Source organism: Ctenopharyngodon idella, chromosome 9 (genome assembly GCF_019924925.1).
Source record: "Ctenopharyngodon idella isolate HZGC_01 chromosome 9, HZGC01, whole genome shotgun sequence".
In the NCBI taxonomy this organism is placed as follows: domain Eukaryota; kingdom Metazoa; phylum Chordata; class Actinopteri; order Cypriniformes; family Xenocyprididae; genus Ctenopharyngodon; species Ctenopharyngodon idella.
Genome location: NC_067228.1, coordinates 20298483 through 20325914, shown reverse-complemented (window position 1 = coordinate 20325914; position 27432 = coordinate 20298483). Strand labels below are relative to the sequence as shown.

The 27432-nt window shown below is 36.2% G+C and overlaps 1 protein-coding gene across 3 annotated transcripts in view; it reads right to left on the bottom strand.

Moving 5' to 3' along the window:
• il1rapl1a (interleukin 1 receptor accessory protein-like 1a) overlaps positions 1–22787 on the bottom strand; it is a 96908-nt gene extending 74121 nt beyond the window's left edge. For 2 of the 3 annotated variants that reach the window (XM_051905821.1, XM_051905820.1), the window contains exons 1-2: positions 22385–22787; positions 9359–9456 (exon numbers count right to left, since the gene is read on the bottom strand). In XM_051905821.1, coding sequence (XP_051761781.1) covers positions 9359–9443 — 85 coding nt within the window. In that variant the 5' untranslated portion in view covers positions 9444–9456; positions 22385–22787. The remainder of the gene's footprint in view (positions 1–9358; positions 9457–22384) is intronic. The other variant, XM_051905822.1, reaches the window with a different exon arrangement.
• Between the last annotated feature and the right edge of the window lie 4645 nt (positions 22788–27432).

Genomic DNA, 27432 nt, shown 5'->3' with positions numbered 1-27432 from the left:
CAAGACAAATTGATGTTAAATAAATTATTTAAATAAACAGTTATATTTTTGACTTAAATTATAAATAAAAAAAAACAAATGTTACCACATGAAGAACATATATGTTTTTCATTGTGTGAGGAAAAGATCAAAATTATTTATTCAAAGAAAATCTTGACCCTGGTTAGTGTCTGAAAGAGCATATTGGACATTCTGCAGAATTACTTTGTATCTTACAGAACAAAAAAAAAAAAAAAAAAAATCATACAGGTTGGGAACAACATTAATAATTAATTTTATTTTTTGTGAGAAGCATTCTATTTGAAACATCAGAATCATGGGACAATAAAAACATGTAGAACAAACAAATGAGACATACATGTATGTTTTATCATAATATCATAATAAGAACAATCATCAGACTGGACTGAACAAATCTCCTCCATCATGGTCACCTGGGATGAATTTTTGTTATGGAATTTGTTTTCCTCTGCAGCCATCAACGTTGTATTTACATAATTGCATAATTCAACATCTAACGGAAAAGAAAGAGAAAGCACAGGTCGAGTTTTAAGGCTTGTTTCCTCATTAATTCGCCCTCAAATTGGCCCTAACTAGGTCTGAATAAATATTCGTCCTCCGAAGATATTCTGTAATCAATTATGAAATATGCTAATCGACTGCTGTTGGCCTTGAGTTATCATGTTACTGTCACTAATTGTAGGTCACCTCATCCCTGGAGGTCTAACATTCACTCTCAGTCTTTGTCACTCTTACTTTCTCCTCCCGTCTCTCTCCCTCTCTTTCAACCAGAAGGCAGTCCTCCTCTGTGATATTAGCGTGGAATGCCCGACCACTGGAGTCAATTACAGTAATATTAAATTAACCATTGTATCTCATTTAATGCAAATGTTCTGCTTTAACAAAGAACCATTTAAGGATATGGAGTATATCTTGCGCTTACTTAAACTGGAACATCTTAATAAGACTTGGCAAAGGCCTCTGATCAAACGCAATAAAGCAGAAGTACGCCACATGCTGTCATCCTGCCACAGGTGGGCTAGCACCGAATTCGACAGACTCGTGCAGGATTCCAGAGGCTCTCACGCACAATCAAAGAAACCGAAATGCGTCTAAAGCCAATTTGGAGTGTTGCGGTAAAACAGCAAGTGCTTCTGAACATGACAGACTTCTGTAAAAAAGGCTTTTCAGCCATAATTACGATCAATTCACTGCATTCAGAAATAAATACAAGAGTTTGGAGGGAAAAACCAAGAGGTCTGAACGCACTGCAAGGTCCTGTTTTCCATTAAACAAGAGAATGAGAATTTCAAAGATGAAACAGTTACTTGTAATTGAGAGATAGGGTATATAATCATGCTTGGAGGAATCTAAAATTCATTTTGACAATCTCGATTGGCTCTTTCCACGCAAAGGCGCATTAACAGCCATTCTTTTAAGAGGAAACTCGAATGTTGGTTTCTAATTTCCCATTCCCTGCTCGAATTTGAGCTGGTAATTTCTTTCTCTGATATTGAGGGCAAATGCTAGTCGGTATTTAGTGCAACAGTAAATGGCTGTTTGCTTTAGACACTGAGAGCAACTGCACCCCAGTAAAACTGTCATGTTGACTTTGAGTTACCACTGCTCTCTCAGACACTTTGTGTCTTAGTGTGTGTGTGTTTGCGTGTGTGTGTTTGTGCTGGCTTGACGCCATGCAAATCCAATCACCCAGACCCATAAAGTGTGCATTTCCATTTCCTACTGCTCTCTGTAGAGACAGAAAGAGAGAGAGCGAGAGGAAAAGGTGGAACGGGGCTCCTTTGCTTTGCCGTGCTTTATGGTTATAGCTGTTTTGAGTAGGTATATTCATATAAACTCATTATGTACCCCATATTTCTAAGCTGATGTGTTTTGGGCCAAACAAGTGATTTTAATCTCCCACAATGCACTGCTGCTCTTATTTACTGTTCCCATGGAATCTTACCACTCTCTCGGATCAGCGATCGCAAAAATCGCTTTGTCCGCCTCTAATTTGTCTTAGTCAGAATGGATCAGGCGAATTGAGGACATTTCCATGACGACGCACCGTGCCGACCGAGCGTCTTCCTCCCCGCCCCTTGTTTTGACCTTTCCTCGACCGCGCACTGACCTTTCCGAGTTTCCGCTAACCTCGAGCAGGTCTCTGTTGGACAATAGCCCGACTGTTCGTCCCTGATCTTTTCCCATACCTCTCATCTGCTCACCTCCGCCTCTGGCTTTCCATGACAACGGAGGTCGAGCAGGTTCGCTGGGCAAGCAGGTGGCCCGTTAACCAATGGGAGAGAGCGATTTTCTCACAGCTCGGAGTGGAATAATGGAAAAATTCCTTTAGTCGACTAAGACGGAGAAAAGAGGGATTGAAGTCTTTTCTGTCGTTAGAGGCCTTTCATTGGTCTCATAAAGAGAGAGGGTCCGCGGGTCACAGTAACATGACAGCAAGAGAAAAGAGAGAGACCTGAGAGAGAGAACTGAAACAAACATGGAAATAAAGAGAGAAAATCCTGAGGCCAGAGCACGGGATAATCCATCATTAGCATTTAAAAAAAAACAGACATAGATTGAGAGAGAGTGAGGGGAACTATAGTGTGCTTAATGAGACAGGATGAACTGACACTTTGAGCGTGCTTGTGTGTGTTTTTGCATGTCAGGGTGGCATCGATTTGTTTTATTTGTAATTTCTGTCATTCATAATGTTAAACTTTCACATTCACTGTATAAACACACAGATTTCCATCATTAGATATTCAGATACAAACATCTCTTGCTCACACATGCTGTATCCCCCCTTAACCTTTAAAGTTTCCCTCATTAAAAATGTTTTACATGTAAAGAAAAACTACTTTCAACAAGTACATCTTGCATATCAAGTCATATCAGTAGCTTAATAAAAGCTGTTTTATTCTAAATGGCACGGGTTGTCTCATGGGGGACGCCATGGTGAGATACTACTAGCCTCATCTCGGTATCTCCACAGTACTGGACTTTTTCGATTGCTAAATAAATGACTGAGAATGATCGGTTCAACAAACCAAAGAGGCAGCATCTTTTGGTTGCATTCAAGTAATACTGGAAAGATCTTAATTGCGAGTTTGAAACAAGTATTTTCTTTGAGCCTCGAGTTTCAAAGATGGGGATTTGTCAGTGGGGAAACAAGGTGGACACAATGGATGCAGCATCTGTAGTTGACAGCAAATTTGTTGAAATGTATGAAATTATATTTTCAGTAAAACTAGCTAAGTTGCATGTACAAAATATGATATTATACATAGGGCTGCACGATTATGACAAAAATCATAAGCGTTGATTATTCCCTTGAAATTGTAATTGCGATTATTAATTACGATTATCACAATTTACATTGAATGATGTATTGAATAGCTTTATACCATTGTGTGAAGCAACTGCATACCATATTTTTGTATAAAAATAAAGAAACAATCTGAAAACACAATTTTTTATTGTTTTTCTATAGCATTAAACCTCAAATGTCAACTATATATTGGTTTGGTTTCTTCTTTAAATAATAATAATAAAAAAAGTCAACATATGCATGGTATAATAATAGGGGTTTTTGCCTCAAGTGTGGTTCCCTGAGAACTAATGTTCCCCTAGGCCTGAAGTGATGTAAACTGCGCTTGTTGTTGTTACTTTTATTTTGATGGCGCGGCGGACTTTTATTTTGATGGCGCTGAGAACAGTTCAGACAGATCCTGAGCACATAGTGCTCGCATTCTTCATTAGTTTACGATCTGTTTAACAGTCCTGTCTAATACGTTATTAGATTGAACTGTTATACAAAGAAAGTAGACAGTATATGAAAAAATTTTAGCTTTTGCCGTGTCCGTGTGGTTGATGCCTAATGTCGCTAGCTTAGCATAAATACATAATCATGTTTTGCTTGGTCTGCTCAAAGTCGCCCTGAATTTTCTCCTTAGTGTACGGTTCAGAGGTCCATCTATCACTGTTTACCATGTTTGTAGAGTTAGTTCGTGCAGTAAACATATAGGCTGTGTACACGGCCTTTTAAAATGGCGGGTGCTGGTGTTTCGCGTGCGTTCGATATATCAGCGTACACCTACGTCACTGGTAGCTCCTTTTATGCTGGATTAGACCTTTTACATTCTGAAGTAGTCATGATTCGCCTCACAACGTGACATGCTCATAACACACCTCTTAAACACGCAGAATAATGTAAGTGAATATTTTTCCTTGTAATCGCGCCTTTGAGCGATTACGAAATCGTGGCATCCGTAATCATAATCACAATTAGAAATTCGATTAATTGTGCAGCCCTAATTGTATAATTACAATAGAATATATAATTCAGTTTACAGCACCTTCATATATTGAATAAAAACATAAAGCAAAAACACACCTAAAGCACATTCTTTATTCTTCACTTTGTAGAAGTAGAGTTAAAAACCTTGCTGTATTGTCTGTAGAAAAGGTACTCTGGCCAAAGTGATGTGAACGCACCTGACGTTGTAATTATGATGCACCAAAATAAAAATTCTGGGCCAAAACCAAACCTGAAACTTATCCGAAAACTGAAACAAAAATATAAAGTTTATTTAATAATAAATAAATAACAATATTAATTAATTCATCAATCAATTAATCAGTTAATCAAATTTAATAATCAACACTCAAATAAACGTAGTTGTACAAACATTTAAATTATACATAAGACTGTTTTTATTTAAATTTTTGGTAACACTTTATTTTAGGGTCTTTTAACTAGTTGCTTATTAGCATGCATATTACTAGAATATTGGCTATTTATTAGTACTTATTAAGCACATATTAATGCCTTATTCTGCATGACCTTATTCTACATTCTTAATCCTACCCAATACCTAAACTTAACAACTACCTTACTAACTATTAATAAGCAGTAAATTGGGAGTTTATTGAGGGAAAAGTCATAGTTAATAGTTTATATGTGTTCCCTATACTAAAGTGCTACCAAATTTTTAATAATAGAATTATGTTTCTATTCCAATTTGTTTGTGAAATATAAACATTTAATCAATAATAAAGTGTAATAACTTGTTTTCATGACAGATTTATTCAAACATACATTAAATAATCAAGACATCACTAACAGGTTAAGTAAAAATATAATGAATATGTAATACAGTGCATATATTTATCAAAATGCTCCTCTCTAGTTACTTTTTGTAGTTAACCAACAAGTTTATGGTCACTGAATGGCTTTGATGTAAATGTAAAGTTAAGTAACATATAGTATACAAGCTGTTTTATTGATGTTTTTCCCCGGTTGATAGCGAAAATCGAGCAATCGATATTGTCAATCTATAGCATCCACACAGCTGAGACATTTACTAGTTTTAGTTTTTACACATTGTGTGCATGAAATTGACGCTGACACAGTCGTAAAGTCAATTAAACATCATTGCTATTTCGGCCAAAAATTCTGAGTAGCCGAAATTTCGGTGTATCACTAATTGTATTATGACTTCCCAACTTGTAAATATCTGAATTTCCCAGGAGGACTTGAACGCACCATGTAATCTTCCGCATAACTATAATAAAACACTGGTAAGGAGGGACATAGTCAGGACAGATGCCATATTTATTTTATTTGAAACAAAAAGAGGCTGTGAGGGATACATTTACACTCTGTTAAATGGGTTGCATTGTTGTTAGTCAATGAAACATGGCTTTTTAAAAATTCTAGTGTACAAAAAAACTTCAAAAACATTGTGTTATGGGTTGATTTGTAAAAAATTTGATATCACCAAAGACTGAAAAACCCATTAAACAGACTGCACTTCTGGTCCTCGCAGCCTTGGTTTCATTCACGTCAAATTTAACATGGTGTCTACCCTGACTAAAGTCCATTTGCAATTTATTTTTGTTTCATTAGGTCTTGCCCTTGCTTAAAATTACCAAATGTTCTTTTTACAAGCCTAATATGAATAATATAAGCAAAAATCTTGTAAAAATGCACCAATGAATTAGCTTCAAATCAACTTAAATAATTTCTTTAGAGAAGAAGCGTCCGTCTTCTTTTCTAAGGATGACATTTTTCTCCTCATTTCTCAAATCTCTTTTTATGAATCTGCATTCAAATTTCAACATCTTCATAATCCATAATGCAAGACAATTAGAGCTTGATATTTCATAACCAATCAGAACATGGCCCTTTTCAATTACAGCTGTGAAGTCCTTTAAAACACATCAAGAGGAATGCATGCTGTGCTGATGAGATGTGTGTTTGTGTCGCTCAAAGTCACGAACACACACACACACACATACTGATGTTTGGGCCATGCCTTGGGCCTCTGCTGAGATGATCACATGGAAAAGAAAAGAGTTATTATTTCATCTTCGGCATGGAGAGTGATGTTGATGTGTTTGACATTTAATAGTGTCTTTGAAGCGTTGATTCTGCCGCAATACAGTCAGAAACATCACTGAGCCGAACAGTGCAGAGCACACAAATAGTCCAATAAAACTCTCTCGGTGGTTTCAACACACTTCCCAATTTCATTAAAAGAATATTCCAGGCTACATTTGATCTTGTCCTTGGGCAAAAATGTAAAGCTTGTGTTTTCACTAAAACTGTTATTTGAATTCTGTGTGTTACCTAAGTTGTAAAGTTGTCTGATTCATCCTGTTGAGGTGGGATTACTTTTCCAGATGGACAAACTTCTGGTTATGCATAAGTGATGAAACCTCTGTGAGTGCAGTTTCTCAGAATGGATTCACTGCATACTGCATACAGTATTAAGTAATGTATACTACACATTAATCTTTTTAAGTATGTGAAACAGTATGTTGTACGCAACTGTCACATGACCTCACTATGGTAAAAGTCTACTTCAGGGAGTGGAGTCACTTTGGCCAGTGCAATCAAATAATGAGTCAATATTTTTCACACTGGAAGAAAAATGGAAAGCAAATGAAAGTTGAGCACATTGCATTGTGGGATACCAAGCGAAAGTAACCATTTTTAATTTAAATTAACAATCAAAAGTTTGGATATGACATACTAAATTATGTAAATACAGTGCGATTTTAAATGTTTGTTCGCAGGGCTGCTGTTTGCCTGGTTTCTACTGCCAGTGTATTATTGTAAACGCATTTCCCATTTTTTTTTTTTTTTTTAATAAATGAAGGAGCACAGCAAAAATATTTGTGGTAATCAACAGCAAGCCACAAATTTTGTCTTCAGACATTCCTAAAAGAGGAAAGCCAGCACATACACATTTGAGTACATCTTTGTACTAGACATTACATCCAGCATGCTTTCATCACACAGCGGTCGGTGACAGTCCTGCACCACTGTAATTCTAGAGTGCCTTCAAAAAACCTTTAAAGTACTGCACCTTCAACACCCCCATGGTCAAAAGTCTCTGTAAGGCTGTGCTTTAAGTGATCTCAAATGTGTGCATTTTGAGTGTCTTTTCAAGGCTGCATTGAAGTGCATTCTCATAAGATGACTGTGCTCTGAAACACTCTTTTTAAATTCACCATGAAAACAAAATAGACTATTTACTTTCATAAAGTTGCACTCAGTAATATTGTGCTCATTAAAAAAAAAGTTCTACCCGTGCAGAAATTAAAAGTACTTGTGAAACATGTTTAAAATGTACACTTACATGAGATGTCATTAGCCTAACTAAAACAGTTTTATTCTACATATGATGGCCAAATACTGCTCATTATCTCGGTAACCCTTTTATTATTAGATAACCTTCATGGAACAAATAAATCATGGCTGACTCTGAATAACACATTTTTACAATGGAATCATTAACTGAAACTTGATTTAAGGTACAGTGATATGCCAATTTAAGGCCAAGACAACCACGTCCACTGAAACATATAAAAAAAATTTTGACGGAAGTAGCGACAGAAAATGTCTTCTATATTGTGACTTATATCAGAGTGAAATGGATTACTGAAAAAAAAAAAAAAGTAGAGTGAGGACTTGATTCAACAGTTGTTGATTGGCTGGAGTCAGGTCTGAATGCAAGCTTGCAGTCGATTGTAAGAAAGGATTGACGTTTATAATTAAACCGACTAAATAATTATAGAGGTCCAGCATATGTCACCAGAGGAGAAGATTGACTTATGACATTTTGATTACGAGGTCAAAAAAAAAAAGAAAAAAAAGAGAGAAAAAAGAAACTTATGGATGATTTGTTCATAATAATATCATTAACATGCATTTAGGAATTATAGGGTGTCATAGGAATTTCGATTTCATGCCGACTTTAAGTACACATTCCAGTTCTCATTCTTTTTACCTCTCACCTTTCACTTAGGCTGTGCAGGCTTTTGTTTAATGTTGGATTGAATTGGATAACCCAACCGATAACCAAGTAGTTATTTAGATACTGTTTTAGCAAACAAGCATTCAGATCTGGCTCTATTCTGGTATGTAACGTCCACTTTTCAAAATCCAATCAAGTCCTTACAAATAAAATCAACTCCCGTTCTACATTTTTTTTCCGCTTGAATATCCTGTTTCAATCTGAAATATGGATACTTACAGAAGTATAATGGGCTGCGAATGCCATTTCATGGTGATTTTAAGCCAAGGTACTGAAGTTGTCCTCAAAAGACTCCCGCCAGTTTCCATCAGACTGTATATAATAACTGTTCCTTCAGCCAACGCTGAAATAGGGTTCATATTTTTAGATTATTTTCCAGTGAACACATTGAGTTTCAGTAATTGAGTAACTCTTTTTTGTGTTGTCATTATGCTACAGGAGAAAAATGAGGAATCAGGAAATACAAATTTTAGTCCTGGGGAATATCAAACTGCAGCTGAACTCATAACACCTCCCTGCACCTAATTATCTGGAGAACATGGTGGTCTTGGCTCACATTTTGTGCTCTTTTTCCCAGTCAGTCATACACATGCACACACATTTTCTCGCTCCCTTAAACACCCACACCCACACACACACACACCCTCCCTCACACACATTAGAGTATCACCTCTGACAGATGGGCTGGCACTGCTCTCTTCCCAACCTGTTCTCTGTTGCAAATTGTATGTGTGTGTGTTTACACGTGTTCCCATTTGTGTGTGTGTGTGTGAAGTTTGGTGATTATGTACATGCCTACTTGTGCGTAGAGGAAAGCAAACACACACTCACTGTCTCAGCACACAAAAATGACCTTCATCATCAATTCTGCATTAAATTATGCTTTAATATGTACAGTCACATGGCCCGTGAGAGTGGTTCAGCATAGCAGCTTTCATTACGCCGTGAAATAATATTTGATGTTACACTTTAATGTGAAGAGCAAGCCCTGTGTGAGTAATGAGAGAGAGAGCGACAGAAATTGGACATACCTGAGCCTCTCTTTGACACCACCTTCAGAGTCAGAGACACAGAGACACCGCAGAGAAGGAACAGCACTGGGTTGAGAGCTGTCATCTTCCTCTCCAGCCTGACGAAAACACAGAGAGAAACCTCACATGTCATACAGGCAACATACAACCACCAGCTACCCATGTACAGACCTTCATTTGCTTTTCCGCCAAACACAGGATTTAAAGGTGAATTGTGTAATTTTGTCAATGTTAAAATCCAGTAGGCTGACTTCCTGAAGAGGGTAAACACGGTGACTCTGTCAAACATTGCCCTGTTAGTTTGAGCGGCACGACATTTCAACTTCTGACTCAAACAACAGTGTGAATTTGGGGCAGGATTACTCTTTTGGAACTATAGAGGGCATGTTTGAGAATTTTTAAATGACTAGACATTTTTTGGGTATATAAAAAAAATACAGACTTATATTAAACAATACCAGTGTTTCCCATACATTGATTTATTTGTGGCAGCCCACCACAATATCAACACTGACCGTCACAAATAGATTTCAATGCTTCCCTTTTATTAACTAGACTGTGGCGGCCCGAAAATATATTTAAACTTCTCATAATAACATAAAAGGTCTTTAATGTCGTGTTTTGCACCATTGCTGTCAAACAAACTAAAATCGAAAACGCGATAAGGCTTTGTGTCCTTATCAAATTGCAAAAGACTGTCTTACATTTTTGTTGCTTGCTGTGTGTTTATTGTATGAAACTTTGCCAGTTATAACAGTTTCTGCTCTGCATTGTGCCCAACAATGTCTCTTATTCTAAAAGCACTGCAAACCAAACAAAATTCTTGGGGCTTATAGCTTTAAAACAACACTCAGAATACCTTAGCAACCACATAGCAACATATCAAAAAGACACTCAGAATAGCAACCACCCACAACCCATTTTACTCAAAAATGTACAAATCAAGTTGTTCATACTGACCACATAGCATAACTCAGAATACCTCAGTAACATAGCAACCTTTAATAATATGATTGATTTCAACACACTCAGAACACTTTAACAACTGTCCACCACCCCACCCATATTGTATTCAGTAAATGTACAAATGTTTATACTGTCTGATGACACTACTTGTTTATTTACTATTTTGTCTAGTTTTGAAATTTAATTTAATACAGGGGTAGCACATTCCTCCAAAAGCCATAAATATACAAATCTAGTTGTTCATACTGAGTAGCGTTGTCACAATACTGGAGTTTCTAACTTTGTTACAGCACAATTTTCGATACCACAGGGATAACTGCCACAACATTAAGGGCATTAAATGTGAACAGTATTCAAGTTCATTTACTTTTTAATAATGATCAAAGTATTTTATATCAACTGAAACTCACTTCACTTGCCTGAAATTTCTCAGCCCTGATAGCTCTGAGAGGGATTATATATTAATAATAAAATGAATAAATATTATTTATATAATATATAATAATAATCTCTTTATTATTATTTACAAGACATACATGTATTACTATTGCAATACAACTGCAATGTAAAATAAAATTAAAGATGAGTATTTCATGAATATATATTAATGATTTATAAAAAATTAAATATTTCTGAACATATATAATGAAAATGGCAAATGTCTTCCATATGCTTCCTTTTATTTACAATGACTTTCTGCTCTCTTTGTACAAAGTTCCCTCCCTCAATGCTCCCTCTATTTGCAAAGTTCCAGCAAAAATTTGTACAGTCTGCAAAATTTAATTTCTCTGGAATCCAGACATTTTTGCTTTTTATTTCCTCCATATATATGTATATGTGTGAGACAAAGCTAAGAGAGATACAATCTTTAAGCATTTCTTTCATGGTCAAATCATATTAAAGTATGACTTTTTCATATTTTATCTGATTTCTGTGCCTTCCCACGAAGCCACTCAATCACCTGAGTTCTGTGTTCATATCTGAAATCTATTTTAATCTCTGTTTGCTTTCTGCGCACAACGTCCATACAATTCCCCCATCTGAGAGGTTATAGAAGCCTGTTTTCAGGGGGAACTGAACCATTTCCAATAGAATAAGTGCACTTATTTCTGTCTTCTCTCCCTTCACAAGTATTTCTAAAACTTAAATGTTTGAGCAATGTAGGACACGCATGATTATTAAAAAGAACTCTGGGCGAGCAACATTTTAAGAGAATTAATTAAACTTGTTAACAAAGAGGTCAGAAATAAAAAAAAGAGCAGTAATGATTTAATGTATTCATCTCTCTTTAAAGTGCAAGAACAAATGATGTGAATGATCAGAGAGGCCAACGAAATCTGAACACTATGTGCAAGCTTCTTAAGTCTATTGAACCCAAATTTGACTGAAATATTCATTAATAAAGAGGCACAGAGTTTGGTGCCTGGATGGCAAATATATTGGATAGGAAAGGAACATGAGGAAAAGGAACATTTTTTCCAACATCAAGATTTTCTGTAAATTATATATCAAAGCATAAGGGAAAGATTATATTTTAATTGCTGTAACTGTTTTTCCACCATTTTAAACAACCATTTAGCTTTTTGCAATTAAAATAAATAGCCCTATAGTTTGACAAATACATTTTTCAAAGCACAAGTACTACATGTATATGTCAGCCACCCATAATCACCTCTGCTTACAGTTTTATTTGAGGTCTCCCGCTGATAAAGCACCTTAACATCAATTCAGGTTCGTAATTTATTTTACAACCCTGTCACATGACTCCCCCATAATGCACTGCTCCTGTCACTTTAACGCAGACCTCTAAATTACTCCCTGCAGCTATATGGTATTCTTGGATTTCCCTCCAAGGCTTGTTATATCTAATCAAATAACACCTATATTTCCTGCTTCTCATCTTTTTTTCCAAATAATTAATGTAAACTTAATAAGTGTGTGCAAACCCTTCCTCTTCATCCGTAATTATCTTACAATAACATTCTACTGATGATGAATTGCTTGCCAAATTCAGACACTGGAAGGCCTAAATCCCATCAGGAACAGTAGCATTTGAGAGGTTAATAGACTTTATTTTGTGTGTGTGTGTGGGAGTGTTTGTGTGTCCGTGTGTGTGTCTGTGTTAAAAAGGCAAAGGGGCGACAGAGAGAGAGTGCTCTTGTGATCTCTTTAAAGGGCTTATCATCCCTCTCCCACACATAATCTCAGGGTTTTGAAAGAGGAGAGAGAGAGGGAGAAAAAAAAAAAAGAGAAAAGGTAGAATATAAAGATTTCACATTTTCACAGCCACCAGTTAATGTGTATGAGAACACTTATTACTGCTTTAATTAAAGTGATAGTTCACCCAAAAATGAAAAATTCTGTCATTTACTCACCCTTATTCCGTTCCAACCCCAAATTACTTTATTTCCTCTGTGAAACATAAAGGGTACATTTTATAGGAATATTCTGGAACAGACCTATTTAGGAAATTATTCACTGAAAATCTTGACATCCGCCCTTGGCGGATGAAGTAGCAATGTCTAAATCATGAATGAATCATTCTTTTCAATAAATTGGTTAATCTGGTTAAAAAAACCCAGATCTGACTGACATGGTTGTTCAGTTGAACTCACTGGTTCAAAAAATCAATCACAGCAGTTAACAGCTCACATAGAGGAGAAAATTATCAGTGAACTATGACTTAAATTTCCATGAGTTTCTTTTCACAATGTTATTGTATGATTTTGAACACAGTACATATGGGCTATGGGATTTTTTTAAAATGCTGTTTTTTTTATGGTGCATTATCGTCCATTTTAAAGCTTAAGGGTTCCAGTAAAATTTCATATAGAGATTATAATTTCATGGAAAACAGCGACCAAAACAAGAAAGAAAGTCATACAACTGAGTAAATGACTAACTATTCCTTTAAATTACATAAAAACAAATATGACCAACCCAAACTCATTTCAAAATGTATATATTTTACATGTCGATTTTGTATGTGAATTGTATGAAAATGTACGATTTTTAGAAAAAAATAAGCATAAAGGTCCACCCCTCACCCCACTCCTGAACATAAGATCATCATCCTTTGCATTAAAAAGTTACAAATAGCCATTAGATTGTGTTGATTATGACAGAGTTAAACATCATTTTCTGAAGAAAATGTGAGTATAGTGCTTTCCGATGCAAAACTTGCTGCAATGATGCTAGGTTGTTGTGGGTGGTTGCCAGGGCATTGCTATGTGGTTGCTAAGCTGTTATGTGACACACTGGTATGTGGTAAGTTATACCCCACTAAGTGTATAGATTCAGCAAGATTTTTTCACCCATTTTAGCACAAAAAAAAAAAAGCAAATAAGAAAAAATAAGCAAATTATAAATTAATTATTTTTATTATGTATTACACAAAATATATAATTTATGTAATTTGCTATTTTGCCTATATATTCTCAAATTCAGTTGCTTAGAAAATAACAGCATGCCTCTCCATCGTATGATTCGAGGTACAAACAAACAGTGTGGAATGAGTTGTGTGTCTTATTTTAAGCCTTAGGGTTAAGGCTTTTTAAAAAGTACTTGAGATGCTTAACTTAGAAAATAACACTAATCACCTGCAATCATACAGTCACCTGTTAATCACAGCCACCTAATCATCTTCTAGACTGAACACTTTTAAGATCAAATAAGTCTGTATAAGCAGTGCTTTTTTTCAGTCTCAATTGGCTATTGGCAATTCAATCACCGTCCAGTTAGAGGCAACCCAGAAGGTCTTCCTCATTTCTCATTGGAGCTAATATCCACATACACATGTACGGTCGCTCACACACATGCACAGGACAGGCGTGTGGCGGCGGGCCCAGCTGTGAATGATTGATGTGGTGATTTTATGATTTAATCCAATTTAAACTCTCCACATCTCCAGGCCTGACAGTCAACACATTTACCATGCGGTAAATATAACAGTGCCCCTGGAGGAAGAGTGCTGCGTTATGAACAGATATACACAGTGTTAACACTCCCCCCCCTACACACACACACACACACACTTACGAGACAGCAGAACGAATGATTCAAGGACAACCTGAGCCACATCTATATTCAGACATTACATATATGACAGTTCACAAGCGAGCCAAATGGACATGTAGTGTATGCATGTGTGTGTTTGCGTTACTGTAGGTGTGGGTTGGAGTTTTTAAAAGAATGGGGGGAAAAAAGGACAAGGACCACATCGGTCTTTGTGGACTCCATTATTTATTGTGGCAGTTCCAGCTTTCTCGTGCCAGCCAAATATCAGAGTAGAAGTCGAACATGCTCGAGGGCATCAAGTGTGTGTGTGTGTGTGTGAGAGAGTGCAAAAGCAGGAAATGAGAAATAATAAATATAGACTCAAATATAGACTCCTGAAATATTTTTTTATGACATGGACTTGTTAATGCACATGCAACCTTGACTATAGATACTTTACTCTGACCATACATCACAGTCATGAAAAAGTCAGAGAACACACATGTAACAGTCTTTCCGTTCCCTTAACATGAAATGAAATTCAGAATATTGATCAGGTGTGTGTGTTTGTGTGTGTATGTGGTTAAAGCAGCTTGCAGACTGTTCACACTTCACTGATCGGCCCCGGCTAACAAGGGACCCCTGAGTACTCTTCCATGCTCTGCGCTGCTGATGGTGATTAATTATTGAGTATTACTGCTCTCCTACACCACCTCCAGACACAGCACCACTAATCCCCTCACCAGACACACTCATTCTCAGTCAAGAGTCAAAAAAAAAAAAAAAAAAAGCCAAGATAATAGGTGGTCAAAGGGCTAGCAAAGATAATGGATAGCAATGGGAGAGAAGAAAAGAGCCATGTGCAGGAAACTTAAGGTTTTCAATTTAAATTACGTCTGACATGACTTTACATGATGAAAGGTTTAGGTGTCTGCGGGGCTCCCACTTCTACTGACTATTCCAGGTGTTTTTGATGCTTGAAAAACATTGCTGATTCAATTTATATGTGTAAAAGCATTTTGAGATTTGAAAGCCGTTACTGTCACGTTGGCTACACGAGAATATAATGATATGTACAGAATGATTTTTATACTCACTATACTATTTTCTATGAGATTTAATTGACTTCCATGAGTTTTCCAGGCATGGAAATCACCAATTTAATATATAATCACCTAATTCTCTGGTTTTCCATGCCTGGGAAACCTGCCACTGGCACATCATGAATGGATAAATTAGTCAAATTAGCTATTTATGCAAGGACCAAACTATCTTCCAATGCATGAAAAAAATATATACACATGTACATGAATATATATTAGTTCACATCATGCATGATAGTAGAAAAAAATATACAACATGTACAAGCCAGAGATTAGAAACAATATTTTTTATTTCAGAGCAGAAACAGTATTTTTATATTCTGACTCCGGTGATCCACTGCTTTATTTCTGAATGCTAAATGGATAGAATTATATAAAACAATGATATAAAAGAATGTTATCATTCAGGCTGTGCCAATAAGCTTCAACATTAAATAAAAATGATGCCAAATAAATAACTGCTGAATTTATTTAAAAACAGATGGTGTGACCTAAACATTTCATTCGTGTATTTAATTATGTAGGCCAATTTTTTTTTTTACAAATTTGAAAAAAAAAAAAAAAAGTATGACTGATGTTTATTAGATATAGCATATTTGTTTTTATTTTAATTCACTGGAATGTTTCTAATCACTGCTGCACATACACAAAAAAGGACTGAGACAAGTTGTATCACAAAAAACGATGAGCTTTTGTAACTCAAATTTTCTTTCAAACACAACTCCTTTAGAAGTGAGCCATGGGGCCATAGCAATTTGTATGTTAATTATCAGTTTCAATCAATACATTCTGGTTTGCTGTTTGTGTTAATATACAATTGAGAATACTATTGTTGGCTGAACCGTTTCAGTCTCCTGCTTCTCAGACTTGTCTGCTGAAAAAGACCCTAGTAATCTCACAAGAATTCCCTCTCGAGTTTCAGAAGAGGCACTCAACAGCGTCTCAAACATCGCTGCGATCTGCTGAGGTATTGGAATGAAACATCAGAGACTTCAATATAAACTCAAACTTTCTCATCAAATTCTGAACAAATTATCTGAGCTATGTCATCTATTTTAATAATATTTTAAATCTCTGTACTATTACTGTATGTTAACAGTTGTCTCAATTGTCTGGTTTTTATTTTCCTTCATCTGAGATGAATTTTTATATTGAATGAAAAATAACTGAAAACTCTATTAAGTTTACAGAGTTCTAAAAAAAAAAAAAAAAAAAAAACGCTTCCGAGCAGATAAATGTTATAATATAGTGATGCTCATAAAGCCTATTTGAATTTACCTCATGTGAATACAATAAAATTGAAAAAAGGAGACACAATAACTTCTGAAAACATTTAGGGTATCATTAAGAGGAAAGCCTCATAAAGGAAGAAAATCCAATAATGTCGAGCAGTACACTTTTAAAAATTATACTATAATGTACAGAGGACTGTCAGTGTTATCACTCACCAAATGATACTCCAGTGTCCAAACCAATTCCATTCCAAAAAGACCAATAACAGAATGTTATATTTTTTAACACCATTCCCAATCTACAATTAAATCGCAGCATGATAATGCAACTCCAAATCATACCCTACTCCCGTGTTTTGAATTATGTATACAACGTACTGGAATGATTTCTGTTACAGGAGTACATATTTGAATCTCAGTAGATAAAAGATGTGAACTATTCATAATACATTGTAGTTAAGTTTAATAAACACTGTGGTTGAGTTTAATGGGGCCATATGCAACATCCTACAATTAACAGTTCAAAAGTTACTGCAACAGACTATTATTAAAGACTGTAAGAGATTTACTTTTTTTTTTTTATTATTATTATTATTATTAAAATATACTGTGGGGTCTGAGACCACACATTGGAAATCTGGGATTTTTAAAAGAATGAATAAAAAATGTAAGATTCTGCATTATTTCCAGGTTGCTAATGAGCAAATTTGTCAAATTGACCATGTGAATTATTTTGTACAAAAGGTAAAATGTTCTTGCAGTTAAGCACAAGATGTTCTTTGGATCATTCTCAAATCAAGCTGGAGAACATGATCATCAGTTTTTACACAATCTTGTGGAGTTCACGCCAGCTCAAGTGCTGCTGTCATTAAAGCAAAAGGAGGACAAACTAAATACTAAGACATTATGCATGTCATTAATTTTTCAATTAAAATTTCCCATCAAAATGCTATTCTAATCTAATTTGAAGTGAAAAGTTTTGCATTGAACTCTCACTAGTGGTCTAAGACTTCAGAACCCAACTGTACAGTGTTTAAATGTGTCTTTTTCCCTGTTTTTCTCTGGGGAAATTAGTATTCTAGCTCATTCCAAATCTTCATCCTGACCAATGCTTTCAGAATTACTGTGATTGTCATTATGGGACTACTTTTCTAACTCATGACTAGGTTCCTGACTCAGTTTCGCCAATGTAAATGACTGCACCATCTCATTTATAAGGAGAGGACTGAAAATTGAGGCAGATTCTCAATTCCATCAAAGGTTGTCAGCCCTAGAATCCATTGGATTTGTCATGAGCTTATACTTCAAGGTTAAATGGCGGGAGAGAGAAGCAAAAACGAGGCTTCTCTCAAATTGCGGCCACCGTAAGTCATATGAATAAAATCGAGAAACTTTGAAGACATAAACATCAGGTGTACATCATTCTACTGTCTGTCTGAAATCAATAATGAATACATGAACATTCAGAGCTATTTTATGAGTAAAATCAGTGTAGGAATTGCCAAGTGCTACACCAAGTTACCATCATATAATATGAGACTAAATTGGGTCTACACAAACACGCACTCTTACGGGTTTACACACTGCAGGTTTCAGTACTATTCGGTGGGAATCAGTGAGGATTCTGACAGTTTGACAGTCTTAAGGGAGAGAGAAAGTGACAGTAATAGAGAGGGAGAGAGCTAGAGAAAAAAAAAAAAACAAGGAAAGATTACATGTCAGACTTCATCAGCAACAGGAAAACCAGCAGTAAATGAGTTTGTGTGCATGTGTCTATGAGAGTCGACTTGCATATCTGCGCATACAAATATACAAATAAATGAACTCATTGTTCTTATTTATTTGTGTGCACGTGTCGTTTGTACGTCCTTCAAATTGAAATTCCCTACATGAGTTATGAAAATATGGGATGCGAAAGCTCTGATGCGTGATGCATCACCTCCACAGGTGCACTCTAATGTAAAGCACACCATCAAGGTCAGGAAACCACTGTGGACTTTCCCAAAAACCTAACAACTTTTCATCAACCCAAATCAATGCATTCTCTTCTCGTATTACTAATCGATCGCTATTCTTTTGAGACCCAATCAATCAGCATGGACCACAGGTCACAAACATCACCAGGACGAGAGCTGACAAGAGCCCTCAACCCAAAGGATTCCAATAGAAGCCATTAACGACAAGACAATAGAGAATGAGCTTATTGTTTCAATCATCTAGCAATCCACCTGAGTATCCTCTACTTGCTTCCTCACTTGCTGTACTTGACTTTAATGGCCTGAGAGCTCAAACTGTTTTATAATGAGGGCTTTCCCACAGCATACTCTCCTCATTATGCACACAAACACACATATACACACAGATAGAGGCTTCTTATTGATATTGTGCCCAGTAAAGTGGTCCCTCAGAAACTGGTAGGGGGGTCTCAAGAGTGTGTTTTATTAGCCAGGAAAACAATGCAACTATACTTCATACATGTAAACACACACACACGCACTCAGGAAACCTATGAACTTCCAAAGTTAACCCCATCCAAGATTTTTAGCCATTTAATGGCAACGATTGGCTCTGCAAACATGCTCCAATCCTACTGAAATTCAAAAGCGCAACAGTATCAGAACTCAACTGCTATACGGAGTTCAATTTGAGTGCGCTCTGTGACTCATGCTTTTATCAGAAAGCCACAGACATTCTCAAAGATCAGTTATAGTGTTTTTGTCATTTTAGTGATACGTGAGTTGACCTGCTGATGTATCAAGGCAGAGAAAGCGCTGACAGATGTGTTGTAGTTCATTGAAAGAGGGAGCTGTTCTTTCAGCACCACTCACAGTCAAATGGCCACATCACATCAAAGTGCATTTTAACATATTGGTTCTCGTGCAGATTCTTCTTCACAGATTTTATCGACAAGTGGCTAACTGATGCCCCTGGCCATTCAGTATAAGCCCATGACAGAACATGCCTTGTTTATTAATAGGCCATCCAAACGCCGCTGGTGATGGCATGCTCTATCGCCAGATCTCTTTGGAAACTTAAGTAGGGAACTGTGTGTGGGTCCATCTTCAAACTCACCCTAGGCAATAAGAGCCCCACCATGGGACTAGATGCATTCTTTATAACCGCACACACTGACACAATAAACCCGGGCTGTGCCCCATGCCACATTCAAACCTGAGTGACAGTTCCTTTAAGAGGAGTCAATGGCGCTGTCAAAGACAATTTTCGCTAGCATTTCATCAGTGTATTCTAGGCACACGTTTGCGGAAATAACCTAAAGTAATCATTAGCATTAGGAGATTGGCTTGTTTATACTGATAATGCATCAAATGGAGAAAGTCTACATGTTTGATTCAGAATTTTTGCGGGTACACGAGGTAAGAAAGGGCACTGTGAGTTTTTGAATCTGCATCCATGACGAGCGTAATCCACACGCCTTGGGTGTGTTCTCACATGACTCTTGGATTGTAACAGCAACACTAGGCCAGCCAAAAGGGTTTTCATGCTACGCTTAACTGGGTTAAGGCCACTGTTAACCCTGGGTTAAGCAACTTTCACACTTATTTCGAAAGAGGGTTAGTAAGGCTTTTAACCCTGGGTTATGAAGCCCTGCTGTAGGCTTTTGCAGTGCAGTAACATCTTATAAACTGGTATACGGTGAGAAATGATGCAGAAATATTACAGTGAGTTGTTTAGCAACACTGAACTAATTATAAACGAACAGAGCTTACCTCATTAAGTATTCATGAGCTTTGTGGTACACAAACATTCACGTTATGTTTTTCTCCTCAGAGAGACTAATGTAGAATAGCGACAAAATGTGTTAACAAGTGATGATAGGAATGTATTAAAGTATCATTTTTGTTGTGTTTTATAAGGCTTAAGACAACCAGAGCGGAACTATGTGGCGACAGTTTCACAGATGAACAAGTAGTTTTGAATACGGGGTGCGTGCTGTATTTGTCCAATCAATGTTACTAACCTCATAAATATGCAAATAAGTACATTGACTCGTCGTTTACAAATGTGCAGTGAGAAATAACCCAGGATTACGTAAGCCAATGTTAAGATTTACCCTGGGTTAACAATTTTAAGCATGGAAAGCTCAACGATCCATTGAGTTATTTAGCAGAAGTCAACCAATCATAAGCTAACCAATTGTTTGCCTCATTAAATATTAATACCACATAAACTGACTAGCTGCATTGTTTCAAGGGAATTGTTGAAAATGTTTAAAAGGTGGAACAGTTACTCTAACGCGTTAACCAGAGTGAGGAAGAGACTAATATTTTTACAACATTGGTCCGAAAAGTTCATACACGACAGGTTGCGTGGAATATTTGTCCAATCGATGTTACTGATATTATATATATGCAAATAAGAACGATAACCCGCGGTTCACAAATGTGAAGTTCGAAATCACCTGACTACCCAGAGTTAAATACTAACCCAGGGAGTGATTGAGCCGTGGGAAACAGTAAACAAGCTAACCCAGCAGGGATTAAGTTAACCCAAGAATAAAAATGACCCTGGGTTTACAATTTCAAATGTGAAAAGCCCACGAGAGGTCTAACCAGCCGGTGTCGGCACAGATACTCATGCGCACGCTCTCTCGCTCACTCTCTTGCAGACTGTGATCAGACGCCACTGCAGTGTGTGTGAGAAAGAGTGAGTGTGTGTGCGTGCGTGCGTGTGTTCTGTCCGTACCATCGCAGGAGGGTGCAATACTCCCGCAAACACCGCCTTTAAACAAGCCCTCTCAAACGCTGCCGCACATCACGTTGCGTTTTCTACATTTATTTAGAGTCAATCCAAACTAAAACGAGATTATGTATGTACATATGCGTGTAATGTAACAGTGGTTTGTCACACACCGCACAGCTGGAATAAAATGTTAAACCTTAGTTTAGTCAGTAGCTAATGAAATCACCACGATTAAAACCTTGTATTTTTTGCGCGTATGAAAAGTCCGCTGCTCACATTGAGATTGTCACTGGTTCCCACCTGAAATTCTGCCTTAGATAGGCTATGGGTAAATGCGAAAATGTTATATTTTTAAAATGCTCAGGTTATATTTTACCCTAAAAAAAACTGTAGAACTTGTCGAACAATTAAAATGTTTCTACATTGTGCCATTATTTTCATGTCAGTGAAGCATATTTCTGCCCTCATTTCGGATGTTTGAGATTGTTTATAATTCTCATTAATCTCAATGAAGATTCTTAATAATCGCATTACTGTAATACAGTAGCCTAATAAGAAACATCCAGTCTAGACACATTGATTATGAAAAATAGGTATGAATTAAAAGCAGGACAGCAAAAACCACTTTTATATAATTACAGCTATATACGTTTTCACATTAATACTAATAATGGGGGGGGGGGGGGGGGGGAATGCTGAATAGTCGTGAAATACCGTCACAATGATGCAAAATACGGCTTACAGTCTTTCACAAAACATTATTTCCCTTTTATTTATATATTTTTTTAGGTGAAATATGATCCGGATATGTTGTTGACAGGTTTCACTCTACAATTCAACCTTAATGAAAAGGAGTTGTCATTATTTAAGCGTCAAACTCCACATTTACATGATTTCTATATTTTCTAAAGGTTAGAGTACATATCATCTTCACGAGCCGGAGCAAATCAACTAGCCACCCCCGCATCACCATGAAACCTCTCCACTTCAAACTTCGCATGGGTAACTAAAACAGAGCGCGAGCTTACCGTCAGCCAACGTCCAAAAATTGATCCGCGGTCAGTCAATAAGACACTTGAAAACGAAATGAACGCGCATCACGATGAATGAGGAATCTGACCAAATCATCCATCCGAACAGAGAAATTCATCAGCTGATAGTTTATTCCAATACAGACGCTGCCTTAAGGAGAATTTAAAGGCTTTCCAGGGGTCTCTATGACTTCATAATGCATTAAAAACTCAAAGGTGCTGAAGAGGGACCCATGACCGCGCGCCCTAGTCCAGCGGACAGTCGGTCGCTCCTGCGCATTCCTTGGCGCGCCGTGCGCTCGTCGGTCAGAGGGATGATTTGAGATGTCTCAGGTATCCGGCAGCGAGAGCTCCTGTGGGGGTTTCCTCTTCAAGACGCGCTGTGTGCGCTCGCTGCTGTGGGAGATCTCTCCATGGTCCTAAAGTCCGCCCCAAAACTAAGCCTGCGTGCGCAACGACTGTGGTGGGCTGCATGTATTTAGGAACATCTTCAGTTAAAGGAATAGCTCACCCCCTAAAAATAAACATTCTGTCATCATTTACTTACCCTCATGTCGCTTCAGAACTTCATGACTATTTTACTTCAAGGCAGACTTTTTATTGCTTTCTTCTGGCACAAAGAAAGCATGTCGCTATATTCGACCAGTGGATTTCAAGTTGCAAAACTGTCAAAAAACACCTTAAGTTCCATAAAAATAGCCCATATGAGTCGTGCATTATAAGTCTTCTTAAGTCATATTACAGTTTTTTGCAAGAGATTTAAGCCATTATTCACTGAAAATATTACCCTCTCCCTTTTAAAGCACCTTATAGCTAATGTGATTAAAGCAATATGTGTTTAAGCTGGAGCTCATAAGAGAATACTGTAATATGTAAACATGATTATGGTTATAGGGTAAATGTGTAGTACACAGGCAAGTTTATTGCATTTATTCTTCTCTGACCGAAGTGTGCATGCACTAGTGTTGACAGGTCAGAAAACATAGCATAATAGAAGAAGCCACTTGGCTGTCAGCAACAAATAAAATGTCAGCCTACAAATAAAAATGCTGTCCCAGGAAAGTTTAGTGATGGAAATGCTGCTCTTTTAAGCAAAAGAATACGTTTATTCTTAGAGCTTTATGTGGTGTGTTTTACTGATGGATGGAAGCACCAAAGGTAAGAGATTATGGTAATGTTTAAAAAAAAACAACAACAACAAAAAAAACCTTTGAAGCAGGTAAATAAAAACCGTAGCAACAAACCTTATAAATGTAACATTTTGTGTTTTGGTAAATAGCGACAAAATAGCAGTAAAACTACCACATTTTATAGCAAATAATCAAAGTAATGCATGAAGCAAGTAAACAGCATTGAAAATGTAATGCAAAATCTTAATCCGCTTATTCTTTTCTCTGATTATTGGCAATAATCAGACCATTGGTGTACATGCAAACACAGCCACTGGTCATATCTGAATGCACATGAATGCAAATGAGATTTGACAGCTACTGCAGAAGGAAAGCTGCTCGGTGAATAACAAATTCAATTTCAGTCTGTTCCCCACACAAAGTTATTGCATGACTTCAGAAAACTTAATATAGCCAGAAGTCATATCTACTACACGTACAGTTCTTTTATGGTGCCTTTTTAGAGAAGTGCAGGAGTTTTATTTTTATTTTATATTATATATATATATATATATATATATATATATATATATATACACAGTCAAACCAAAATTTATTCAGACACCTTGAACATTTCATTCATTAATACAATTTATTCACTATAGTTTAAAAAAATGGTAATAAAATATGACAAGATCTCAGAGTTAAACTGTGTCAGAAAACATTAATCTTAATTATGTCAGATAACACTTAAGCAAAACATGGTCAGGTCAAAGTGTCTGAATAATTTTCGGTCCCACATTTTTATCAATTTTACTGGTAATCCACTGTATGAAGAATTATTGGGTATAATTATGTCACAGTTTACTTTATTTTGCTATCCTCACTTACATAAATGAACTATAGTGTCCTCCACCCACTAGTAAAAAAAATATAAAAAATTATATCTAGTGTCTGAATAATTTTTGGTTTGACTGTATACACTGCCCTCCAAAAGTTTGGAAACATCCTAGAAAAGTGGGGTTTTGGACAATATTGGCATGAGTCCTTTTTAATTTGTGATAATTTTGCACTGATAAGGGACAACACAAACTACGAAAACATATTTTATTACATAAACAGTTTATACATAGAAAAAACTTAAATTTTCAATTCATCAAAATATCCACCATTAGCAGCTATCTGACCTAAACTGGGTTCTAATTGGTTCATTGTATTCTAAACTTAATTGGCAATCAATTGTTGAAGCTATTAAGGTGTGCTGACCCAAAAATCTTTTACAAACTTGGGCCAAATTTAAACCAGTAACCAGGCATCACAGTTGGCAAAGGGGCATGTCTGACTTTGACATTTATATATTGCCATTATTATGTAATCAAAATGAAAATTATTATTGCTGGTCTTCAATGATAATGTCAAGTTACTTTAATGTATTTGCACCAAAAAATGATAAGGATTTATGCTGATATCGTCCAAAACCACACTTTGCCAGGGGTGTTTTTGGAGGGCAGTGTGTATATATATATATATATATATATATATATATATATATATATATATATATATACATATATATATATATATATAGCACAATAAATCTACATCCAGTAACTCAAATCTTAGCATGAAGAGTGAACTTTTACATTAATTGAAAGTTAAAGAGTAACCAGAACATTATTTTTATATTTTATCTATTTTTATTTTATTTCACAGAAGAAAGGAAGTCAGGTTTGGAGCAATATGAAGGTAAGTAAATTTAAGTGAACTATTCCTTTAAACTTATGTATGCGTGTATATGTATGTGTGTGCATTTTATGCATGTGTTCTGAAAAGAGACAGTCTTGAGACCCAGGTGTGTGCATTGGTGTGTATGTGTGTGAGTGTGCGTGTGAGGGAGAGAGAGAAAGAGAGAGAGACAGAGAGAGAGAGTCTTTTCCAAATCACTTTGCTGTCCTGTCCAGGGTGAGTCTCTCGCTCTGTGAGTTGCATAACAATGAGGAGGTTCACAGCAGAAGAAAAGCCCACTCAGAACACAAACACACACAAACACACACTCTTTCTCTGGTTTCGCCTGTTTCTTTACCTCTCTCTCTTCTCTCATCCATAAAACCACACACATTTCTCTCTGTATATTTCTCCTGCCCAAGGGAGAGAGTTCTCTCCTGCATACTGTCCACGTGCTTTTATAACTTCCAGTATCTGCTGCCCACTCCGCTGATGTCATACAGCTCAATCTCTTGTAAGGCTGATTCTGAACTGTACATCTACAGTAATCTCTTTCCACACACTGCACTATAAAAGCCAGTTCTAAAGACTGGGCGCTTACACCGTTTTGCCGTGAGGCTGGTCAACCACCAAAAGAAAATGCAAACAGTTTGATTGAATTCCAAAAAATTCTATTAAACAGTATCAATTAATAAATAATGGATTTGCTGAAAATGTCAGATTCAAAATCAGAATAAATGCTTTGATCAAGCTGGATAAAAACTTTGCAAAACTCCTACAAATGAGCTCATTCCATGAATGCTGCAATATCTTAAATCATCTAAATAAATAAATTTACTTTCTGTAGATGGTTTGAGATATTGCAACATTCAAATTTTTGATCCAGTTTGATAAAAGGATTTATTCTGAGAAAAAAAAAAAATTCTAGTTACAAAACCCTTCACAGTTGCCACAAAAAGTATCTTAAAACTGTATTTTAAAATAGTATTTTAACAGTCTGCAAACAGATGATGCTAGATATTTTCTCAGAATTTGTCTGAAGTTACATTTAACCAGCTGGTCTCCAGCTAATTTTAGTGGATGAAGAACATCCCTGCAGTTAAATGTCTCTCTGAATGAAGTTCAAAACATATACTGTAGTATACAGTAAAAAAAAAAAAAGAAAGGTCTCTTTCCATGGCCTTCCATTTTATCTGCTGGTCTGTTTATATGTCTGTCTCTCTGTGTTCCTATCTGTCTGTCATAGTGGCTGGGTCTAATATAATTTTAACGGAAATTAGAAGGGAAAGGAGAATGACACAAGGTTTTAGCAGCTATTTTAAGCCTTTCCTAAAAAAGAGAGAATTCATTTTTCATACAGTAGGTGATTTTTTCCAGGGGCTTCTAAAGGTCTTTTGTCATTTCATTAGGTTGAATACATGCAGCTGTTGGGGAGTGAGGAGGTGAGAAGGGATGCAATACCTAATACACTATACACACAATGATGTTCTTTATTGGCATCTATAGTTCCATGAAGAACCTTTGACATCTATGTAACTTTCTATTGCACAAAAGGTTCTTTAAATTGGAAAAAGGTTCTTAAGATTATTAAAATGTTCTTCACACTAAGAAAAAAATGGTTCTTTTAAGAACTGTTCACTTAAAGGTTCTTTGGGGAACCTAAAATGGTTCTTCTGTATGAACCCCTTTTGAAAACTTTATTTTTAAGAGTTCACACAGCATCAATGAAAACATGTCTATAACATCCTCAATATTTTGTAATGGAGTAAGAAAGACAGAAAAAAAAAAATCTATATACAAGAAAAAAAACTGAAGTTTGACATCTCTGGGCCATTTGCACCACCAAATGGAATGGACTATGACTGTTTTCAAACAGGTTTCTTCAAGTAGCCACCACTTATCTGCCATTGGTCTTCAAACCCCCCAAACTAGTGCCATTCAGGGAAATCAACATAGGAATTGCTTACTTATTTTTGTTTCTGCATATCAGGCTGGGATAAGAGAGTCATATGATATTTTAACATAAAAATACAATTAAAATAAAACATTTTAAATTAAAATATAATTACACACCAACTATAAGTAAATCCTGAATCTGCATAAAGGGCAACATACTGATTTTATGACTGCTTAAATCTGAATAACTGAGAACCTCACATATAATGTGCTACAATAGCACAATATAGCAAAAATATGAGAAAAATATGCAGC